The sequence below is a fragment of the Physcomitrium patens genome, chromosome 24 (genome assembly GCF_059467195.1).
Source record: "Physcomitrium patens ecotype Gransden chromosome 24, ASM5946719v1, whole genome shotgun sequence".
Lineage (NCBI taxonomy): Eukaryota > Viridiplantae > Streptophyta > Bryopsida > Funariales > Funariaceae > Physcomitrium > Physcomitrium patens.
This window is the reverse complement of record NC_143433.1, coordinates 13,665,393-13,686,956: the sequence shown is the minus strand read 5'-3', so window position 1 is coordinate 13,686,956 and position 21,564 is coordinate 13,665,393. Positions and strand designations below refer to the sequence as shown.

The 21,564-nt window shown below is 35.9% G+C and overlaps 3 protein-coding genes and 1 long non-coding RNA gene across 6 annotated transcripts; 3 read left to right on the top strand and 1 right to left on the bottom strand.

The window, feature by feature from the left end:
- Nucleotides 1–2,412: 2,412 nt before the first annotated feature.
- Nucleotides 2,413–5,320, bottom strand: LOC112276720 (uncharacterized). Its single transcript, XM_090246974.1, has 6 exons — nucleotides 5,262–5,320; nucleotides 4,330–4,383; nucleotides 3,888–4,161; nucleotides 3,589–3,673; nucleotides 3,080–3,146; nucleotides 2,413–2,965 (listed from the first exon to the last, which is right to left on the bottom strand). Exons 2-6 carry the CDS (start codon nucleotides 4,336–4,338, stop codon nucleotides 2,912–2,914), a joined length of 489 nt encoding a protein of 162 aa, XP_090103100.1. The 5' UTR covers nucleotides 4,339–4,383; nucleotides 5,262–5,320; the 3' UTR covers nucleotides 2,413–2,911.
- Nucleotides 5,321–5,576: 256 nt separating this feature from the next.
- LOC149986450 (uncharacterized) lies at nucleotides 5,577–6,535 on the top strand. Its single transcript, XR_016500712.1, has 2 exons — nucleotides 5,577–5,957; nucleotides 6,366–6,535. It is a non-coding gene; the product is annotated as an uncharacterized LOC149986450 (long non-coding RNA).
- Nucleotides 6,536–11,587: 5,052 nt separating this feature from the next.
- On the top strand, nucleotides 11,588–14,450 carry LOC112276967 (DNA replication complex GINS protein PSF2). Of its 2 annotated transcripts, XM_090246957.1 has the most exons (8): nucleotides 11,588–11,757; nucleotides 11,947–12,061; nucleotides 12,256–12,355; nucleotides 12,796–12,826; nucleotides 13,012–13,104; nucleotides 13,318–13,476; nucleotides 13,852–13,915; nucleotides 14,301–14,450. In XM_090246957.1, the coding sequence occupies exons 1-7, from the start codon at nucleotides 11,692–11,694 to the stop codon at nucleotides 13,870–13,872; spliced, it is 585 nt and encodes a 194-aa protein (XP_090103083.1). In that variant the 5' UTR covers nucleotides 11,588–11,691; the 3' UTR covers nucleotides 13,873–13,915; nucleotides 14,301–14,450. The 2 variants fall into 2 exon arrangements, with proteins under 2 accessions (XP_090103083.1, XP_024364588.2); XM_024508820.3 differs by having other exon boundaries at nucleotides 11,590–11,757; nucleotides 13,852–14,450.
- An 871-nt stretch (nucleotides 14,451–15,321) lies between these two features.
- Nucleotides 15,322–20,541, top strand: LOC112276965 (mitochondrial carrier protein MTM1). 2 transcript variants are annotated; one of them, XM_090246956.1, is made up of 12 exons: nucleotides 15,382–15,520; nucleotides 15,854–15,915; nucleotides 16,291–16,754; nucleotides 17,117–17,194; nucleotides 17,466–17,594; nucleotides 17,901–17,960; nucleotides 18,074–18,244; nucleotides 18,455–18,545; nucleotides 18,678–18,769; nucleotides 19,198–19,347; nucleotides 19,563–19,621; nucleotides 19,856–20,541. In XM_090246956.1, the coding sequence occupies exons 3-12, from the start codon at nucleotides 16,647–16,649 to the stop codon at nucleotides 19,974–19,976; spliced, it is 1,059 nt and encodes a 352-aa protein (XP_090103082.1). In that variant the 5' UTR covers nucleotides 15,382–15,520; nucleotides 15,854–15,915; nucleotides 16,291–16,646; the 3' UTR covers nucleotides 19,977–20,541. The 2 variants fall into 2 exon arrangements, with proteins under 2 accessions (XP_024364584.1, XP_090103082.1); XM_024508816.3 differs by lacking the exon at nucleotides 15,854–15,915 and having other exon boundaries at nucleotides 15,322–15,520.
- The last annotated feature ends 1,023 nt before the right edge of the window (nucleotides 20,542–21,564 follow it).

Genomic DNA, 21,564 nt, shown 5'->3' with positions numbered 1-21,564 from the left:
CGATCGACGAGTTCAACGCAGGATGTTCACATGGCGAGCTAGTTTGAAGCTGTGAAATGAGAGGACTGGATCTTGGAGGCGAAGGTGGCAACTTCAGGCACCAGATGCTGATGCCACTAATACCTATTCAAACGCAAATTTCAGCTTTGATGATGGTTATTACTTTTCTTCTCTACTTTTGAAGGTTAACTACTACTTGTGCTGAAATGCCTCCTCTGGACAACAAAGTCTTTCCAATGGCTACCAAGATACTTGAGCTTGTTAAAATGTAAAGGATCAACAAACTCCCAGAAGTCGTCCCATTCTAACACACCGTGAAGTCTCCAATTTTACATAATGTAGTTCGAGGCTCCTACAAGCCTATCACGTTCTGAAATGGCAGTTCCTATCTCTAAGGTCATTTTGACAAAAGTAATTTTACAGACAGTGTTGAAATCCCTGTATTCATTCAAAAGCATAATATCTAATGCACTAGCTAAGCACTCACCATAGAGTACTATAATTCTAACATCTCACCCTAGAGAGTTCGAAGAGTTCAATCAGCACACCAAGCGCTCTGATATCATATAGTTTATATGATTAACTAAATAGGAAGAAAAATGGGTTTTCTAAAGTACACAAATGATGAACAAATGAATGGTCCAAAGATAAGACGAGTGGGTTACTATTAAACAAACTTAATTTATCTCATCTGTAGCTATGAGTGGCTAAGTTTTATAGTTGAGAAGCTGTTATTGAGAAGGTGTACAATGAAGTGTGGACTCAATGTCATCAAACCCAAAGCCCTATATTGACCCGAGTAGATGTTGAAATGCTATACAAGATGCTTTGAGAACCTTAGAACCTCATCAATCAGACCAAAAAAACTCGCATTAACTTGATACCCATTAAAAATAATTTCTTTTAGTACTATTGAACCAAATAGTTTTATGCGCAGCAGACCAACAAGTGTAAAAAAGAAAAACAATATTAGATTAGAATACAATACCTTGACATTCAAAAGTAATTGTAAGTAAATATGTAATAACAAAATTCAAGACAAAAATAAAGATAATCTTAAGTTAGTTTTTATATATACAAATTGTAAATTTTGATGCTATTAATGAGTATTTTTTGTTAGTACACATCTATTATCTCAATCTTTTACAAATTTTCAAGTTTATAATTAATTTTTTCCATTAGGTAGTATGATATATATATATAATCACTCAAGTGTTATGTGATTTTTTAATTTTTAAAGTTAAGTAATAAAAAATTGAGCAGATATTAAATATGAAATGTTTTTTATCTAAATTTGGAATTTCTTAGTATAACATAAAACAAAACTTTAAATATATTCTATCATTGGTATATCAAACAAATGCATCATAAGTCTTCTTTTAGAACGTAATAACATTAGGTTCTTTGAAGATATTCTAAACATTCTTAGTATAATAAGAAGCACAAAGAAGAATAACTCAGTTTTGCTAATACAAGTATTGGTATATTTTAATATTTACCTTTCTAATTTTATAAAATAATCTTATTACTAATGAAAAATAGCTTAATTTCTTCTAAATTTTAATCTATCGTGCTTTGTTTTGGGATGTTTGTATATATATGCTTTTATTCAAGAAATTACAATTTTTCTTGAAGGATGTTATTATAATACTATAATACTATAATAAGTTTGGAGCAATTTAGGTGTATACATATATAGAACTTCTAATCAACTGGTTATCTGTAACAGTACAGTAGATTTTTAGAGGGATTCAGCACTTTGGATTTTCATGATGTTAACTGAATTGCAAAGGAGATTTCCATGGTTTCATCTGGAAAACTAATAACCATGGCAACGAAGATATATTTATGGGGGGAGTTCCAGTTAAATATTTGCTTCTCTGTCGTCTTTTTGCGTCTAATATTCATGCGAAAATTTAATTTATTTTGGTAGGGGGAGTTATCCACAGCACCTGCAACACTTCTCATCCTTCTTTCTACACATTTCTGATGATCAACTCCACTATTGTGGTAGACACTCATTTAAACGGTTGAGCAAGACAGTCCAGTTGCAACCAGACTGAACCTGCCAACGGCCTTTGCAAGTTCTTCGACTCATTGCCCTCAAAGGTCTTCCATCAACTTAACAGGATTTGAGTATACAGCTATGTGCTTCAGTGTCTTACAGTGCTTTTATCTTCGCGATTAGTGTACCAAATCATGTGGTTTATTCTTCAATCGATGGAATCACCATATAAAACTATTCATGGCTCAAAGTCCAAATCTGGAGAAGCCCTCAGTCATATGCTGAGGGCGGATGGCAACGCAAGGCAAAGGGAATGAATTTTCTTACTGTACTTTGTGATAGATGTGTTACTAAACAGTGGTGTGAATGTGCACCTATACATTCTGTTATTATGTATCTTGCTGCCATGATCGGAATTAAATTTTAGATAACTGCCTGTGTACAAAATACATGTGCCAAAGTCTTCCCACCTCCCAAGTACAAGAGCCTAGCTTAAGATACCTGTAGAGATTACCTTTCGCTATGTCCACATTGCTGTACTAGTCATGAAACGAGTCACAAAGAAGTGTATTGGGAGAGCAAAGATGTGCATAACAGTGCACACTGCAGATCTCTTCGAGACCATTGCGAAGCCGTCTGTCTAAGGACAACCAAACCATTTCTATTCCAACATGCCAGCAAGTACCACAGGTTCAGCACCAACCTGCTCGGATGAAAGTGAGATGAGACCTACCTATCCTCATCTTGCCGACAAAATGCTCACAGCATCACTAACACCAGAGTCCTAAATCCTCTCTAGTGGCTAGTTCAAACAGGAGAGCCTCTAAGTGCCCCGAATGCCTAACTACATTGACAGTCGTACCCTGAAAAGAGATAAGTACATTCATGTAAAACATAAGAAATCGTTCACCCGTACAAGCCCTCTCGCTCCCACACATCGACCAAAAAGTCCACCATTTCCTGATAAAAGCAAACAGTTATTTTCAAAGTGTCCATATCGTGTCTGCAATCTGGTCACATACCCATAAAAGAAAAAGACAAAAAAGAGGGACGAGTATACGATTTCAGACGTACGGATAAAGGCACAGGCTTCACAAAAGGACGGCTTGTGCCAAGTAGCTCCTCATAGGTTGCGTTCCATCTGCAACCCCAGACATAACCGCATTCACTTTACAAATGAAACCATACAAACAGTTTAAGATCTCTGATCTTATTTAATTACACATCAACAAACAGGAAAGGTTGATTACTTCAAAATCGAAACCTGAAAGATGTTGGTTGTCAATCCAACATAAAACGACGGATATTATCCAAAAAAACCCAGGTATTTTTCACTTACGATTCTACGTGCAGCGCCACACCATAACTGCACTGGCCGGGAATTATATTTGCACTTCACTAAAGATTGATATTTACTAGTGATGTTGATTATACGTTGAAAGGTGCATTAAGAAGGAACAGATTCGCGATCTGCTCTGAGGTAGGCTCATGATACACCCCGTATCTGTGCTCATCCTAATCAAAAACAACACATCACATTATACTTACTGTCTGCTGCTGATCCAGCCTCAGCGATGTCATACCTGATGACAGGTTCCCGCAATTTCCGTGGTTGGGACTTCTGGCTGCCAACCCACTCCTTTCGTTGTTTTTGCCAATGAGTCAATGCTGTCGTGACCCACCCATCAAGAAGCATTAAAACGGACCCTTCCATGTAGCGATAGACTCCGTTGCACATACCGCAAGACAGGTTTGGCACGTCAAGGAATCGTATATTTTTGTTTTCATACGGGTTCTGCAACATCAAACTACTGCATTCATAAGATAAAATAGAAAATTCTAATTTTGTATGAAAGAGACTGGGGCAAAAATCTGTGCGTACCATGGTTCTCAAAAGATGATTTGCTGCTATTGCTACTAGCTGACCCAGATGCATGACTCTTGTTTAAAGCTCTAGAATAATGCCTTAATGCTTGAGAATCAAGAGCACCACCATTATCGCCCATGCCGTGGGAACTAGACATCCACCAGTCCTCAGAAGAGAAAGCAGATTGGGCCCGAACCTGCCGGTTGGAATTCTTCTTATATGCTCTATTTACCTTTTCTGGTAAGGCGGCAGGAGGAGGCCGCACATATCCTCCAAGACACCCACTGCACTACAGTTGCAAACAGACTCTTATCGGTGAACAATCACAAGTCGGAAATGAAGAAAGCAATCCTTTATACACAACATTCACATGATCTTCCAACTAAACATCGTGAGCTAACTTGACCTTCAGCACAATGGACTTATATGTCCAATTGGGATTGGGGAAACACCGTACCCCATACATGCGCTTGCGTTTCTTCTCTGTTGGTGAGGGGCAAAAATCCAGTATCTACGTAGAATTTGCATGAAATAGGAAGCTCTAATCAGCACTTAAAACTCCCACACGAACAATTCAATCAACCTCAAATCTTCAAGTTGCCTCCACCAACTGCAATCCACCTTTTGAGAACAAATCACTAACTTAAGTGAAAAAAAGATAAGAGCGTATGATCATCACAAGACCGTTTCAAATCGAAATAAACGACGGGAATAGCACACACAGACTGTTTAGGTCAAAAAGAGGCTGACATACAAATGCTGAGAGTTTTCCGAAGCTGTAGATACGGATTAATCTTACGTGAACGGCCACGGTGACACAAGTTTCTCACAAGAAAAACCAGCTAGGTAAGGATTTAAGATATTCTCAATAAACTGGTATGCTAGACCATCCTATCCTGGATAACAAAATTTCAAAACCACACGCCGGGTTGTATACTCTCAGAAGTTAAATTCACCAGCTGTAACTAAAAATGCAGCTGCCCAAACAAAAATTGACCCACGAAACACAACTAGATCGCTCCTGCATAAAAATACTAATACTAGATTAACAAATAGCTCTCCTCTCAAACATGCCGGCTCTCACAACTATACCACTTGCAAACCAATACACCATTTCCTCAAATACACGCACTATCTAACACTCGCTACCGAATGATGCAAAACAAACCGAAGACAGCAGTTCAAAAACGTCTCACTACACAGACGCTGCGTCAATCAGGCGATAACCCACCACTAACCTAGACTATAGTCTGCGGTTTCTTCTCAACAGAAGAACAGGGTGCTTCGATTCAAACTTGGTACATATCTCTGATCTGTGAGTTGTGAGTGTGAAGGGAGTGACCGAAGAAATTTACGCTAGGGTCCTTAAATACCAGGAGGAAACCTCACATAGGGATGGGCAGAGTGAAGACTCGGTGGAGGCGCCGTGAATAGCACGAGAGTGTTCCTCGCGAGTCAGCAAAGCCCTGCGCGATGAGATGAGCTTTGTTAAGAAGTCCCAGTTTCGAAACGAGGCTAGTGTTGGAATGATCGCTACTGTGATAAGTTGCCCATAAAGTTAATGGATATGGGATGAGTCATCAATCTGTCCAAAGTTCCTCATCTGTTAAAATATCGTTTCTCAAAGTGTCTTGTGTACAGGTGGAGATAGCCAGGACAGTTGGGGAACAGAATCTTAGAGAATCTGCAGTAAAACCTAGAAGAACCTTACCACGCAGTACTCGATTCGTACGATTGTTGTCTGTCAAATATTAGGTTCTATTTAGGACGATGGAGGGTTTACGATTTAGTTTTTTGCGTGGTCTCATTCGTTCAACTTACGGATACCAATACTTTTAGGTACAGAAAATAAAAGAATCGCAAAATGAATTGTTTTCACTGTCTCTTTGAAGGTGAATCCAACTTGGAGGCATTCAAAGATAGGTTAGTAGAGCACCCTCGAGGCCGACCTGAAAAAAATTAATTCACGAGTCTCATTAACATAAGTGTACCAAAAGTGGATTGGATCGGAGACTCAAATTCCTTCTCAATTCTTCATTGCCACAATCGCGCGTTTGCCAAGGCCTCAGCTCTCTTACATCATGGGTAAGGAAATTTTCCTAGCTTCTGTTTCTCTAGTGAAATTCTGTATGCAATTCCGCTTCCTCTACTAAGATAGAGTTTTGAAGCTTAAAGAGTACAACGTTTCTTTTCAGTTTTAGGGGCTAATAGAGACATTCAGGTGCTGCGGAGGAAGAACCAGTCATCGGATTTGTCTTCATATTAATAAATACGTTGGAATAGTCATATTTTACAATCTTGCTAAGCTTGTTTTAAGTTTCGAATTTCGAAGGACATCTGAATTCTTTTGATGCCCCGAGGATGTCTATCTTATTTTCAAGAACATATGAATGAGGGTTTTTTAAGATAGTATTCGCCACTCTTTACAATTGCCACGCTTCTTACAGTTGTAACCTCATGTAGTCTACGTGTGCGTGTCCGCCGTGGAGGCAGGAAGAAACCAGTTCCTAGCTCAGGGTTTTGTGAAAGGGAAGCCCAAGAACCAGACTCTCACGCCGCTCAAATTCCAGCATGATCTGAGGTCTGTTGCTAAGGAGCGTGCAGGACGTAAGCTCGGAGGTCATAACTCAGACTGAATCAACCATGTTTTTTCACTAACACAATTTGATGTCAACTTGGTTTCATTGCACAAGTGAGAGTGGTTCTAGTGAAGTTTTGTAACTTGGCAGTATGCCGAATGCAGATATGTGTTTAAATTTATCATTTGCTGCATCATGTGATTTGATTCAAGCTGCATAGTTCACGAATAATCATGGATTGGTTGTTAGCAAAATCTTTTATTCGATGTATGTTTCAAGCAAAGGTGGTACTTTAAGACTAATATCACCAGACTCCGTCTTTTGTGCGGGATTCCACTCACAAGTACTTCGAGTTGGACCCACAACACACTGATTCGGAAGAACCCTCGGAACAACTGGATCGTGAACCTTGTCCTCAAGCCCCGAAAACATAAGAATTATGGCTTATGGGTTATTTTCTTATGTTGGTCATCATCAATTTATGAAGATATTGATCTATCACAATATTGCTTCAGTAATCCTATATTTCTTTCCTTTCTCATTCATTCAATGTGTTGGATATGGTATCACCTACCACGTTCTCAAGTCTTGGTAATTTTACTAGTTGAGGAATAGGAAATCGGTAAACAATTGAACCACCGTTTAAACAGTATTTTGTTTAAAACTTTAGTTTTCTTGTGATAGTGTGAGCTCTTTGAATTTTTATTTAAAGAATTGGATGTTAAACTATTTATTTTTTCAATCATTAATTGGTTGAGGATTTTTTTTTAAATTGAATAAACTATCCTTTGAGAAAAAAAATATTTGATATTGTAGGTTGTAGATTACCTTCCCTTAATTTGACTTATAGATTTGTTTAAGTTATTTGTTATAGAGATGGAAGAAAAAATTATGGATGCTATATTTGGCAGAAGCAATAACAAATTTGTAATTATTGCAAATCTTTACAAATTTATCAACATTATTAGGATAGAAATTTCGTGTATTACCAACATAAATTATGGAGGTATTATTTACATATCTATGGAAAGAATCAATAATAAAGTGCAATATCTATATTAAGAAGTAGTGCAATTGAAAGAAATAAGTAGATCAACCTCATTATTCAATCGAAGAAGTCTTGGTATTATAAATATAAAGAATCTAAAGATTAATATATTAGAGAATTTTGATAGAAGAAGATCAAAATTTTGAAGATTCATATAATAAGACAAGTTTTATTTAAGGTTTTATCCTTTCCAATATTTTAATAAATTTATTCAAGTTGGATTTATAGGCATAGTCCTATCTTTTAGTTTGCGCTTTTGATAGAAAAAGATTATAATTCTTATGTAATCTACATTTATTTTTGGAAGTATTTTTGGCCACATTTAGAGAAAGTGATTGAAAAAAGATAATAGAGACTAAATTCTTATTTTTACAATAAGGATCTCGTTTAGCTTCCATATATACTATTGAATTCCAAAACTTTGTATGTAATGTGGATTAAAATGACAAAGTCCTTAGTAATCAATTTGATATATATAAAAAGATAATATCAAAGATTTATTATTGACAATGCCATTAACAAACTCATTTATGCAAATTATTGTTCAAATGATTGCATGCAATAATTTATATTCTAAAAGATAACAAGAACAAAGATTTGATTGAAGAAGAATAAGTTAAGACTTGATGACAAATCCTAAGTTTTCAAAAACATGCTCATCAAGGTTGGAATCTATGCAAATTAATATGATATGTTTTAAACCTCTCATTGAGCAAGAAAAGACTTAACATTGTTAAGAAGAATTGTGTTTATATTGTATAAAACTTAAGTATATTTTTCAACATTGTCTAAAGAAGAAACACAACCAAAAATTAAAGAACGTGGTTACCACGTTGCATTGAACGAAGATGCATTGAAAAAGGAATTTATCCAACTTTAATAGGGACCATGTGGTTAGAATCTTATACAATATTTACTAAAAGTCATATTCTCTCTTTTGATTTCTTACTTGGTTTTATAATAGATGTTTGTTTAGAACCAAAAAATTACAATGCTTCCACCTTATTAAATTTAAAAGCTTCAATTTGTTTTATAAATAAAAAAATTCTTAAAAATAAAAAAATTCTTAAAAATAAAAAAATATTTTTAGTCAAGAAAACTAAGTTTGTACATATATATGTCATACATGGTTATTTTTGCCTTAAAGAGATGGTATCAATAAAATGTTTCTTTTAGATGTAGCAATTAATGTTCATAATATGCCATTCAAAATTTCCAACATGATGAGAATTTGGTCAAGAACTTCATATGCCATTCAAAATTTCCAACATGAACTCTTATCTTATTTGTGAAGAAAAAAGATGCATCATTGTAGATAAGTGGGAATTATTGAAAGTTCAACAAGAACATCATCAAGAATAGATATCTTCTACTTTTGTTATTGGGACTTTTTAATAAATTGAATCAAGCAAAGATCTTTACAAAAATAAATCTACAATAAATATACAATTATTTTTAGTTTTAAGTGGTTTTTATATGAAACTATTAAAATAGAATTAAAAAAATAAAAAATAAATAAAAAATAAATTTAATATTAATAAAAATTACATAATCTATATTTAAAATAATATTATTAAATTTTAATAAATAAACTTATAGATATAATTTTTAATATTTATATAATTAAATTATATATAAAACTTAAAATAAATATTTTAATTTTTTAATTTTAATATAAAATAATAATTTAATTTTAATTATTTGTTTTAACATGTTGTATCTAAAAAATCCTAGAAATATACAAAATTATTTAATTTTATATCAAAAAATAGATAAAAATATTTTTAAAAATAAAAATTATAAATTGAAAAGAAAAAAATCAAAAAATAATAAAAATACTTTTTGAGTGTTTTTAACTTAAACATGGTAATAATTATTTATAAAAATAAATAAATATGTATATATATATATATATATATATATATTTATCACAATAATGATGCATATATATCTAAACATTATATTATAAAATAAAAATTTATGTCTAATCGTTTTTTTACTATAAAAAATATATTTTCAACAAATAATTACATCCATTATAAAATATATTTTTTATTTCTTGGATTAAAAATAATTTAGTATGTCTATGATTTTATTTCTTATCTATATATTTATAGAATTCTAAAAGAATATTTGCTAAATTTAATCTAGAGTTGTTACTTAAAATTAAAATAAAATAAAATTTATAAATTAGTTTTTTACTTTTAATTTATCAATTATGTATCTTGTAGAATAAAAATTTTGTGCAATACAATTAGTACAAAATAAGCTTTATTTTATTTTTATGTGATTTTTTGCATTATTATTTATCAAAATTAATTTTACCCAAAATTTTAGTTTTTAATGAATTTAAAGAATATGTCTTGTTATATGCTCAATATAAACCATTATATTCAAATTCTCTTCTTTTAGATGAGGTGATTTTAATTCTCTCTCATTCCAACATGTTTCAATACATACAAGCAAGCAGAATTAGGTTTTTAATTTTAAAGGTAGTTTTAAATTAATGTTTCAACTTAATATCATTGAAGCAAAACAATAATACTTTTAAGTAATTCTTAAATTGGACTTAATAAACATACTTTGTATCCACAACTATTTTAAGTGGCACCATTGATACATTATCATTGACCATATTGCTTGATCTTAGAGATAACAAAAGTAATGGTTTATGCAGCCATAATCGATGTTAAGATGTTCTTGGTTAGGTTTACACCATTCATTATATAGTTGTTTTATATGACATGCAATAATACAAGTCTTCCTATTATAACTGACATGTATAAAAAATAATCTTAATTAATAAAATAGTAATATAATAGGGAGTGATTAAGTTCATAGATAACGATTGTATCTATATAAGTATCTATGTATATAGAATACTTAATCTGGCCATTTTCAATAAAAATCGTGTAGAATAGTCAAATTTGGTTTAAATTATTACTTTCTTGAGCAGTTGTAATTACTAAAAAAATATTCACAGTATTTTTTCTATTTATATATTTAGCAAAATAAAAATCATCAATTTAGAATTTTTTGGCTTTGCAATCAAAATATAGGCTACAATAAGAAATTATACAAATACATGTATAGATTTTCCCAACTTGTTGCAAATGTTTGTAGAATCCATTAATGTTTAGTATGGAAAAATGATAGGAACTTTTCATTTGAATTACTTTGCACTAATGTTTCATTTAAAAGAAACTTTTGAACAAGGACATTGATTTACTTGTACAATGTTACAATAGAATTATCACATGGTGAGGCAAAAATATTGACCAGAACTAGTGGAAGTGTACATCAAAATTCTTCTACGTCTACCCTTTAATGTAACATTGCTCATTAAGGAAATTGCATTGATTTCAGCTACATTGGAACTATTTGAAAAATTCAAGGGTATCAATTGGGCCACTATTTATGCTTGCCACAGCATCCTCTGCATCTTGCTAAGCCTAATCGAATGGGCTGATGTTTATACCCGGGCTGATAGCCTCCAACCCAGGCACACGGTGGGCACTACGTTCATTTTCACTTCTCCCGCCACTGAATTGCTGGTCCCATTTTGCTTCGAACAGTTTCTCGCTTCGGCTATGGCGGGTCAAGGGCCTTCAGAGCCCGCTCTGTTCACGGAGCTAGAGGCAAGTGTTTCCATGGCTTGATCGGTGCCGTCGGTCTGATTTTTGGCGTGTTTTTCTTTAGGGTCAGTGAATTTCTTGTCTGGAGGTAGTTGCGAACTTGTGTGTAGAAGTTTCAGCCTCTGGTTGTGTGGTTTACGAGTTGGATCTGTCGAGGAGGTCATTTTCAATTTTGGTTGGAGATTTGGCGTAGCGAATGATATAATGGATTGCGTGTTTGTGTCTTTGTAAGTTAAATTTCGGTTTGATTGGAGTGAGACGGAGAGGACAATGCATTGGTAGAAAATATAAGTTCAATGTTGTTTTCAAGAAAGGGTACGCGTCAAAAATGACAGTATCATGTATATTTGAGTAACTACTCTATAAAATGTGTTTTTTTTTTTTTTTTTTTTTTTTTTGAGCTTCCCGGAATCAGGAATTGGGACTTGATATTGGTGTTTTTATTGCGTGTATATGTGAATCGTACAGAATGCTAGATTCAACACTTGGCGTGCATCTGACATGATTCGATAGCCTACATTTTTTCAGTCTTGTATTCTGACTTGCAGGTGGAGTTTATGGCTGAGGATGAGCCAGTAAATATTATTCCCAATGTTCGCATGGATACGCTTCACATGATTTGTGTAGGTTTCATTCTCACGTAATCTGGACCTTTTCAAAGATTCCTTCGTTGTAGCCATAGCCCCTCTAGGATTGTTTAAAGCTACTGATAGTAAGGGAGGCCATAGTTTTGGTATGTAGGGATTTTGGTATAGTTCTGTTGACGACACATCCATTTAATAGTTCATTTAACGTGGTATTGAAAATCACAGGGAGACTATGGACCTTTCAGACCTCAAATACCTATCACAGTGCCACTTTGGCTTGGTATAGCAATGAAGAAAAGAAGCAAATGTCGGATCCAACCACCAGGTTGGATGTCGGTCGGTGAGTTAACCTTTTTGTCTCTAACTAAATTGCGAACGTGGAAGCATTTAAAGAGGACTGTCTGATATGGATTGTATCGGCTACTAAACTATCACTCATTCTGGTGCACAATTAGGACCTGTCCTGGATTATGGATTGGGTTTTAGAATCCATGGATTATTGATGCTTGATCATGGAACATCTCAATGGCACAGAAAGGTTGACCGAAGTGCTGGAGATGGAGAGAGAAGCTCCCCGTGAGTTTCAACCACTGCCTTTTCACTACGTCGAGATAGCCAAGTTGCTTCTTGACAAGTGAGTGACTGTTCCCACTCTTTAATAAACAATTTTATTATGGAGATGGAAACGAATTTGTTCCCAGAGTTCAAGTGACTGATAGCTAAATGATTATGTCTGTTGTTTTGTCAATTCAATCCGAAAATTCTCCGTTGGACCTGTGTCTGTTATGTCACTTCATCTCAAACTCTTATTGAGTCTTACACACAGTCATCTGTATTAGAATTATGTTGCGGGCGTTTGTTCGAAGGATGATATGAACAGATACGTGGTCTGCTTAGATTTGAGTCATGTTTAGTAATTGCCCTCACATTCAATTTGAGGGCATCCTTCCACAAATGCTCTTTTAATTTCTTCAGTTGTTTTTTTCAAGCTTAATTTTTTTTTGCTTTATCTGGTCAAAGAGATTGAAGTAACCTCCTCTGACCCTGCCATTATTTTTGCATGCTTGTGTGAAGTGCCCGGGAAGATTTTGAGAACAACTACATGGTAATGATTCATGAAATGCTGTTTACCGTTGGATTTTTCTATCTTTTATTTTGATCTGTGTTTTTCTAAAACATTTTCCCCCGTACGCTATATGATGCCAATGGAATGCTTGGAAAATGAGAGAACTTCCTTGGATATATATCGCTAGACAACGTTCGAGGTTGACAATTTTTCCAATTGAACAGGTGCAATCACTGTTAGAGGATATCAAAGATGTAAGGTGGGACAAAGTGGAGAAAGGTTTAAAAACGCTTTCCGGTCGTACTCACGCTGTGAAGGTCACAATCTTGCTATTGGACTTTCTACACACTTGGTGATGTGATCATGCTTACTTGATATTAGTTTGTTTGTCGAAGCATCATTGTGACAGTCGTGCTGCAACTACTCTAATTGCTTTCATTTTTGACCATGCTCATTCGTATCTCTTTGTTTGGATGCGCTTTGGGAAGCCGTTTTTGGAACTAATTTATGAGGGTTGTCGTTGTCTACAGCTGAAAAATCTTTCTGCTATGGAAGTTAATAGAATGCGAACATTCACTGTGAGAGCTCTTCAAAGCTTCTTCAAACATGACAACGACGATATGATGAAGCAGACACCTACAGACTCAGATAGTCAATCAACACCCACGTCTTCAGATCGGTTACCTCGTGTATGTTCTCAAGACTTCTTCACCCGGAGTTTTGACTTCACGTTTTACCTCTGTATGTGATGTTTAGACTGTTGGCGATATAGCACATCTCAAGCATGCAAGATTAGAAAAACTGTATGGAACGGTTGTTGCCATTTGTGACGCTGGGTAAGCAGAATTCGAGCTGGGTTTGTGGAGTAAAAAGGTCGAACATGCCAAGGTTCCGTGACTCGCAATTCGTGGATGATAAAAAGATAGACATGTGTGACTCTAATTAAATAAATGTGTAATGTGAAAAGTTGTTTACATTGCTCATTTGGTATGAAACCGGATTACGTCCGGTGTGTATCCGAGGATGTATCTTTCTTCTAAGCCTTGTGCATTTTGGTGTACCAGCGGACACTACGACCACGTTGACGGTATGCTCTTGTAGCGTAATTTGACGACTTAATGAGAAACAGTAAGTTTCCCTTGAGCAACTTTTAGTCTTCATGATAATCTACTGTGAAAACAAATGGATACTTGGAGGACACAAGCACCAACTTCTGCTGGGCTTTGCCATGCCTCTGGAATTCTACTAGATGTGGTTTGCGACCTTCTTAGTGCATCTTGGTAGATTTGCTGTTATGCTTTTTCAAGGGGTGGTCACGCCTTCAGCTTTTATACTGTTTCTGATGTGTAGGAATCCCTAGCTAGGTCCGTATTCTTCTTTTTAGTGTCCTTTTGCATTTGTATCGTAGCAACGGGAATCTGATCAGAAGTGGTGGTTTGAGATGAGAAAACAAGTAAATTTGATATGAGACAGGGATATGCACATCCTGGTGATGGTCGGGTTCGTGTTACAGGCATGACGATCAAATTAAATATTTCTGAGGCAGTACATGCCAATGACTTCATGCTGAGCAGAGAAAATTGTTAAAACATGGTATGCTTTGGACTTAAATGTACCAGTGTTACTTGCATAATGTTAAGTCAAAATATGTATTATGGCAGTATCCAAATTATGCACATAATTGTCTATGTTTAGCTACAAGCATGATAGCATTTGAATGTTTATAAACAAATGGTGTAGGCTAAATGCATTTTTATCAAAACACCGAACTTACAACACTTGGAGCATTTTTATTTAAAACTATAAAGATATGCCTATAAATGTTATCCAATCAGAAGTATTTTAACAGTTAATACATTAAATCAAGATGGAATAGAAGTCAGTTTCAGATGAATTGTCAGGTCTAATTCGTTACACTCTTTTCCGAACCGAAATAAAAACCCAACGAACAAAAACAAGTGTCAAGAAGAAATTAAATAATTTTATCCACTCAAAGATCAAGGTTTAATTTTTTTGAATTCCAGTCCTGCACTATACACGTGCATGCGACTTCAAACTTTTTATCTGTTATTACGGACGCAGTGGATAGGAATCCATTATGTTAATTCGGGTGGAAAAGAACACAACGTAAGCGTAATACTTGATTACATTAAGTCTACTTGGACTAATTAATCAAGTATCCTTCTAACATGGAACAGTCACCTTGCTCGATAGTGAATGCCTGATCAGGGGAACGGCCATAACCCTGACACCTTAGCTTTAAAGCAAAAGCATCGAGGCACAGGAGGGCATGTTCCACTTCGGATTATGCTTGCACCACTAAGATTCCTCTCAGGATCATGTCTATGGCTCCAGGCAAGCTTTACTCGGAATGATGCTTCGGCTACCAGGGAAGATTCCACCCTCTCTGGAGGTTGACGTGGAAACCAGCAGCATTAAGGCTCGTGACATGGACAAGTGGAATGAGTGTAGGAACGTGCCGAGAAGCACATGAGCACCGCCGTGCTTGGTCCCACTCTCACTCTGGTTGCTGCAAAAGCTCAACCCCGACGAGAGCAGCGTAGACATGAAAGGAACCGCATCGTGCCTTGTAGCGACGGGGTGACCATTGAGCCTGACATTGTGCGACCTGCTTTTCTCTCGTGCCTCTTTCGTGTTACGCAATCCTCCTGTCGCTCTCTGGTCTTAAACTCCTAATCCTTTTTCGTGCTTCGACGATGTGGTAATCTCAAGGTGCGGTGTAGTTCTTCCTCGCCGAACTGCAGGCTTCCTGTTCTTCGATTCGAAGGAACGAGATTCTTGTGACTGTTGTGGCGAGTTTGCGTTTGATTTTGTAGTTTTTGAGTCTGTGAAATTGTTTGGGTTTCAATTGGAGTGTGTTCGAGATTATTGATAATTTTCGGGGGAGCGGGGGAGGAAGTGGAGCATGAGTTCGATGCGTTGCAAGATTTAGTGGTGGTTTTCATTCACAGGATGGATGTGTTCCAAAGTGAGGTTGTAGGGATAGCAGCAAAGGTTGTTTCGAGAGGTTGCTATTCGTATTGATTTATTTGTTTGTTGTTACAGTAATGCGTTTGGACGTTCTGCACTGTGTTCTTACGATTACGTGTCCAAATCTTTACCGAGCAGTAATTTGAAATCGCTTTTTACACTCCTTTTATTTTTTTGGTGTCTATTTGTGCAAGGAGCGGGGTGATTCGGTTGCATTGTAGCGACTACTCTTTTAAATAGTTTCTTGTTTTTCTTGAGGATGTATTTACTTTGTCAAATTATTAATCGGTTAGTGCTGTTAGATCGCAACTGAGTTCTTATGTTTGTACATTTTTAGGGGTCGGATTAACAGGATTCGCATCTCGAGCAATTGACAACATTTGTATGGAGGGGAATTAGTAGGAGTAAATAACCAAAACACATGTTCAGGAATTATCGTGCTTGAAGATTGTTTCTTACCGTTTTGATCAGGACCTGACCAGACACTGCTACTGAATTGCTTCTGTACGCAGTGTACGCAGATTTGCTAGTCAAGGGTCGGAAAGAGCTGCTCTGCGTGATTGCAATCATATGACACCGAGCTTCCTTCAACTGTTCTCTCGTCCGGCTTGAGTTTTGGTAGTTCAGGAAGGAGCATCTATTAGATGAACTGGAAAAGGTCTATGAGGAAACGGATGGAGTTTAATGACTGGTGCTTGAGAAGCCCATGAATGAGGCAATGGTGCCACCTACTGATCCATTCCGACTTCGAGGTCTTGCAATTACACTCGATTCTTCTCATATGTCGGAGACTTAGGATGGATTCCATCGATTAGGGCTGTTTGGCGGGATACGGTCTGTGACGGGTTCGCTAGAGGGACGCGCTGCCATGGCTGACGCTCCTTTAAGAAATGTGGACATTACAGAGAAGGCTATTTCCGCTGCGGGGGCCGCAGTCATATCCGCAGTTATTGTTAATCCTCTGGACGTCGCCAAGGTGTGTCTAAAACCCTCTGTATATCTCATTATAGTAGGCACTTGTATCCAAGCTTACTCGAACTTATACTCGAACAAGAACTTCTTCTGGAAAAAATCAGAATTTTTTCCTGACATGTATCCCCATTTCCTTTCACTTTCAATGTACTCCAATTCGTGTACATAAGTCTGAAGTGTTTAAGTTACGTCCTGGTGGATTCGCCACATTTTCCTAAGCAACCGTTGACTTTTACTGTTGACAAAGAAATGGGACATATGACCAAGTGAATTGTGGTGACACTATTCATCTTGGGACACCAAAGATTATAAGTGGGATGGAGCCTTTATTCGTCCGTAAAATCCTTTAAAATTATGTCTATGCAGACAAGACTCCAAGCGCAAGGAGCCGGAGTGTCTTATCACCAAGCAACTTGTGAAATGGAGGCTTCTAAATCGTTCAAGGTAAGGTGGTGCAATGTTAGATAAGTAATAGTTCTTATTTTGTTTTACTTGTCGATTATAGTCTGAGCTTTATATTTTAACGATTCTAAAATGTTGCGCAGTTGATCGAAATCTCAGTGTTGCGAAGTTCTCATCTGTTGCAGCCCTGGCAGAAACTTTTGATAGCGTGCTAGTTTTCAGCATATTGGCACTAGGTTTCAGAAAATCAGGGTTGGTGGTACAGCGATTCGGATGCCGTAATGAGTTAACGTGCCTTGAATAATTTAAACAGGTGAGTGTAGATGGAAGGTGCGCACCAGCTTGTCCCAGAACTAATGTTGCAGGGATATCCCCCGATTGCCCTCCTCCTAGTCAGCATTACAAGGGAACTTTGGACGTTATGCGAAGAGTTGCACATGAGGTGATAGCTTTTTTTTTTGTTTATTTTTTCCTTTTCGGGATTACAAGCAACCAGTATGAGTTCCTAGTAGTCATGAAGAAGATTCCATCAAATTCTGCTACAGACATTGACACATTGAGATAAGTTTGTGTTAGGATTATTTTTGCGGATGTAAAGATTTTGTCGTTTAGAGTTGCTTATGCTTAATAATACTTATTTTAAACTCACAAACATTTCTCTTTTGGGAATTGATAAATGGCGCTCTTGTTTGCAACACTCTATCTACAGGCACGTCATTTGATGGTCTTAATAGATTGTTGAATGCAGGAGGGCTTTATTCGGTTATGGAGAGGACTCAATGCCTCTCTTGCAATATCTGTACCGACAGTAAGTCATTTTACTGGTTCATATGCTTCAATAATTGTTAGATTTGATTTTATACTTAATTTCTATTTTCAGTGTCTCAAACAGACAGTTGATAAGTGAGTTTAATTGCACAGGTTGGGATTTATCTACCATGTTACGACGCTCTTCGAGAAGCTATTTGTCGGTATTCTGATGAGAATTTCTTGAATATGAAGCCATATGCACCATTGTTAGCTGGTTCTTTAGCACGATCTTTGGCAGTTATTGTATGTTCACCTCTTGAGCTTGCCAAGACTCGTATGCAGGTAACGCTTCTTTTCAATTAATACTTATGAATTCTTTTGTTCCTGATTGCTTGTGCGGCTTCAATGATTTTAGGAAGAGATCAGCTCAGTGAAGTATTGCTGGTATGGTCATCTTTTATCCCTGGAGCTTCTCAAACACATATATGTACACACACTTTTGTATGTATCTGTACAAATCGAATAATTAGTTACATTTTTGGATTATTGCAGGCTCAAGTAGATCGAAAGAGTGGAAAATTGCCTGGGATTGTTTCGGTCTTACGTAGTGTGAAGGAAACTCATCGAGGGAGTGCAGGCCGATGTAAGATTTTTTCTACTTTTTTTGGAAGTTTTCAGTGGTTCGGTTAGACTTTACTTCTGTGATGACCTTGGGTTCCTATACTCTGTTCTCCTTTTTGTGCGCATTATGAATGATACATCTTATTGTTGGCAGTGCAAGGAATGAGGGTAATGTGGACAGGTGTGGGAGCACAGCTTGCTCGAGATGTTCCATTTTCTGCTATCTGCTGGAGTGTCTTAGAGCCTGTAAGCACATTGCATTCATGTTATAATGTTAGCTCCATAGTGTTTGAGTTAAAAACTGTAGCATCAGCTGGTCTACCTGTTGTTATCTTATGTTTGAAATTTATGCTCGTCCACCGTGTGTATAAAAAATGCTCAGATGAATGTTATATTATATTTCTTGTTTTTTGATTTGATTGAGTAAAAATTCAATTTACACCTTGAAATACACATTTATATTAGACTGAGTTATATGATGCAATAGTTCTGTGCATGAGGGTACGGATTTTCTTTGGAGAATATGATGCAGTAGGATGCATTCCATGCGATGCATCACGTTCTCTTTGTCTTAGCATCATTCATTGGTACTGGGTTATGTGCAGCTCCCTTTTCAGCTGCTACAAGAGCAATATACGTTCTTATTCTATGAGCTAATTAGTACACATCTGCAGGCACGAGACTTTCTCCTTGAAGCTGCAGGCTCAGATCCACATATAGGAAGGGTATTAGGAGCCAATTTTGGCGCAGGCATGATTGCAGGTGGCATTGCAGCAGCTGCTACTTGCCCGCTTGATGTAGTCAAAACTTGGCGCCAAATCGAGGTACTTTATCTTGTCTTTTCTTATTCTCTAGAGCTGGTTCGTTAAGGGAGTTTCTAATGAAAAATTTGGGGAAATGCGAGATTTCACAGTTCTTTCACTTTTTTCTGCTAACTTTCAGTCACAAAAACTTGGTGCACGTTGCAATCTTTATGTTTGAGTTCTTTTAAAATAATGTCTTTGGCTTTCCTGGCTCATTTTGTGGTTTTGTCGCACAGAAAGATCCTGCAAAATCTATGTCCACGACTCTTCGGCGAACGCTATCTGAAGTTTGGCAGTAAGTTGCTCATTCGAAACACACAGGAAATTTTTTTTTGTGTCGAAAAATATCGGTAGTAAGGTTCTAATTATTCTCTTATTGATATGCGTTTTCTTGGTAGAATTAAGGTATGTATTTACATTCTCGCTTTAGGTTTACTAGTGTCGTTTATCATCATTCCGGGACTTTAAGAGTACCCAAGGATATAATGAGTTTACCTACTATGTTTTATGTGTGCCTTTCTTGGTGCAGGAAAGGAGGGCTGCGTGGACTATACACAGGAGTTGGTCCTCGTGTGAGCCGTGCTGCTCCTTCAACAGGAATAGTGATCTCACTATATGAGGTTGTCAAGTATGTTCTTCACAGAACTTAATTTGTTTAAGACGGAATACTAAACTGCATTGTTCCTACAAGCTCCCGTATGCGGAACAGTAGGTGTACTTTCAAGTTTTTTTGATCATATAGCTTGACAATTACCTGGGGAGAAGTTTTGGGCACTTGTACAAAAATTATGCTCCCTGTAACGGGTTTGCAATGCTTTGGAGATGGGCCATAGCTGCACTGCGTCGTTACTCTTGCAACAAACAGGAGGAGATAATGTTTTCAAGGCTTTGAATAAGTAGAAATCTTTCGAGCAACCTGTTTTGACACTAAAATTGGAGTTCGGAGATTTAGGTGGGGCTTATTAGTGGTACTTGGAATGATCACCCTGAGCTCATGGACCGCATGCAAATGGAACTCTGAGCGATCATTCATTGTTCTTCCTAGAAGCTTAACAGAGACTTAGCACGTCTACAAGCGTTTTAGAAAGGTGAATTACACTGAAAGGATCTGTCAATTTTATACGATCCTTGTATCACTAGTTAGAAGCTTCAAAAACCAAAATTTGGACAGATACTTGCAATATGAAGATGTCCGCAGTTGGCATTTCTTTGGAATACTGTGGTTTCATCATTGGAATTGTCATCAGCTTGTTGGATTGAACATGACAAATGCCACCTACTCCAGTTTAAAATGTATGTAAGACTTAGCAATTCACATGTATTTTGAACGTGTTATTGACCACGACGAAATGAGGTAATATCTGTCATACTTATCAAAGTGTACTTCCTAAATTAATCATAGTTTTACAAAATCATTTTTTATCTACATGTATTTATGCACAATTTCGCCTCGATGAAACACTTTCATATTGAGTATGTTGTGACAGCCAGTTTAATTGTGACAAAAAAACTGTTTTAATTCAATATTGTGTTGGATGTTATGTTTTTACAAAGATATAAGATTATTGAATGCACATATACTAAATATAAGAGGATAAGTATTTTAACCATGGAAAACTACATTTTAATCATTGTAGTTATGAGGAGATTATTATCTAAATTTAAAATTAGTTAAAAATGGATCCAAATAAAGATTGAGTTTTCTTTGATATGATTCCATAATAAATTCATGAATTTAAGATTTCAAAAAATAATATATATATATATATATATATATATATAAACATACATCATTTAAAATTTGATATTAAATAAAAATACATTTATCTGCCATTTTGCTCAAATAGGCCATCATAACAGTACACATTGCATCTTTTTTCTACATGCCTAAAATGTTTTGCTCAAAAAAATCAAAAAAGGTCTGTTTCTATAATAAAAATGAATATCTCTGTAAAAATTTCAACAACGTATTCATTTTTATAATTTCAGTCAATTTTCCACATTTTGTTTACCCAATCAATAGAAAGCTAGGAAATATATATATATATATATATATATATATATATTTATATATATATATATTTATATATATATTTATTTAGATACATCTGTGTGTTATTTTTAGGAGTTCCAATTGTATCATTTGCAAAATTCTACCTGGTCAAGTAAGATTTTAAACAATTCGTGCAATTTTATTTCTGTAGAAACGATGCAGCTCAGGACATATTTACTATTCGA

Bases quoted from the DNA above. Each gene is read 5' to 3' on its own strand.
- LOC112276720 (XM_090246974.1), bottom strand. The intron at 3,674-3,887 runs GTACGCACAGAT...GGGTCACGACAG, and splicing joins ATCATCTTTTGAGAACCATG to CATTGACTCATTGGCAAAAA. The intron at 3,147-3,588 runs GTATGACATCGC...CTGGGGTTGCAG, and splicing joins TTGCGGGAACCTGTCATCAG to ATGGAACGCAACCTATGAGG.
- LOC112276967 (XM_090246957.1), top strand. From the start codon at position 11,692: ATGGCTGAGGATGAGCCAGTAAATATTATTCCCAATGTTCGCATGGAT. The intron at 12,062-12,255 runs GTGAGTTAACCT...TCAATGGCACAG, and splicing joins ACCAGGTTGGATGTCGGTCG to AAAGGTTGACCGAAGTGCTG. The intron at 12,356-12,795 runs GTGAGTGACTGT...GCTTGTGTGAAG, and splicing joins GCCAAGTTGCTTCTTGACAA to TGCCCGGGAAGATTTTGAGA.
- LOC112276965 (XM_024508816.3), top strand. From the start codon at position 16,647: ATGGCTGACGCTCCTTTAAGAAATGTGGACATTACAGAGAAGGCTATT. The intron at 17,195-17,465 runs GTAAGGTGGTGC...TAATTTAAACAG, and splicing joins AGGCTTCTAAATCGTTCAAG to GTGAGTGTAGATGGAAGGTG. The intron at 19,348-19,562 runs GTACTTTATCTT...TTTGTCGCACAG, and splicing joins AAACTTGGCGCCAAATCGAG to AAAGATCCTGCAAAATCTAT.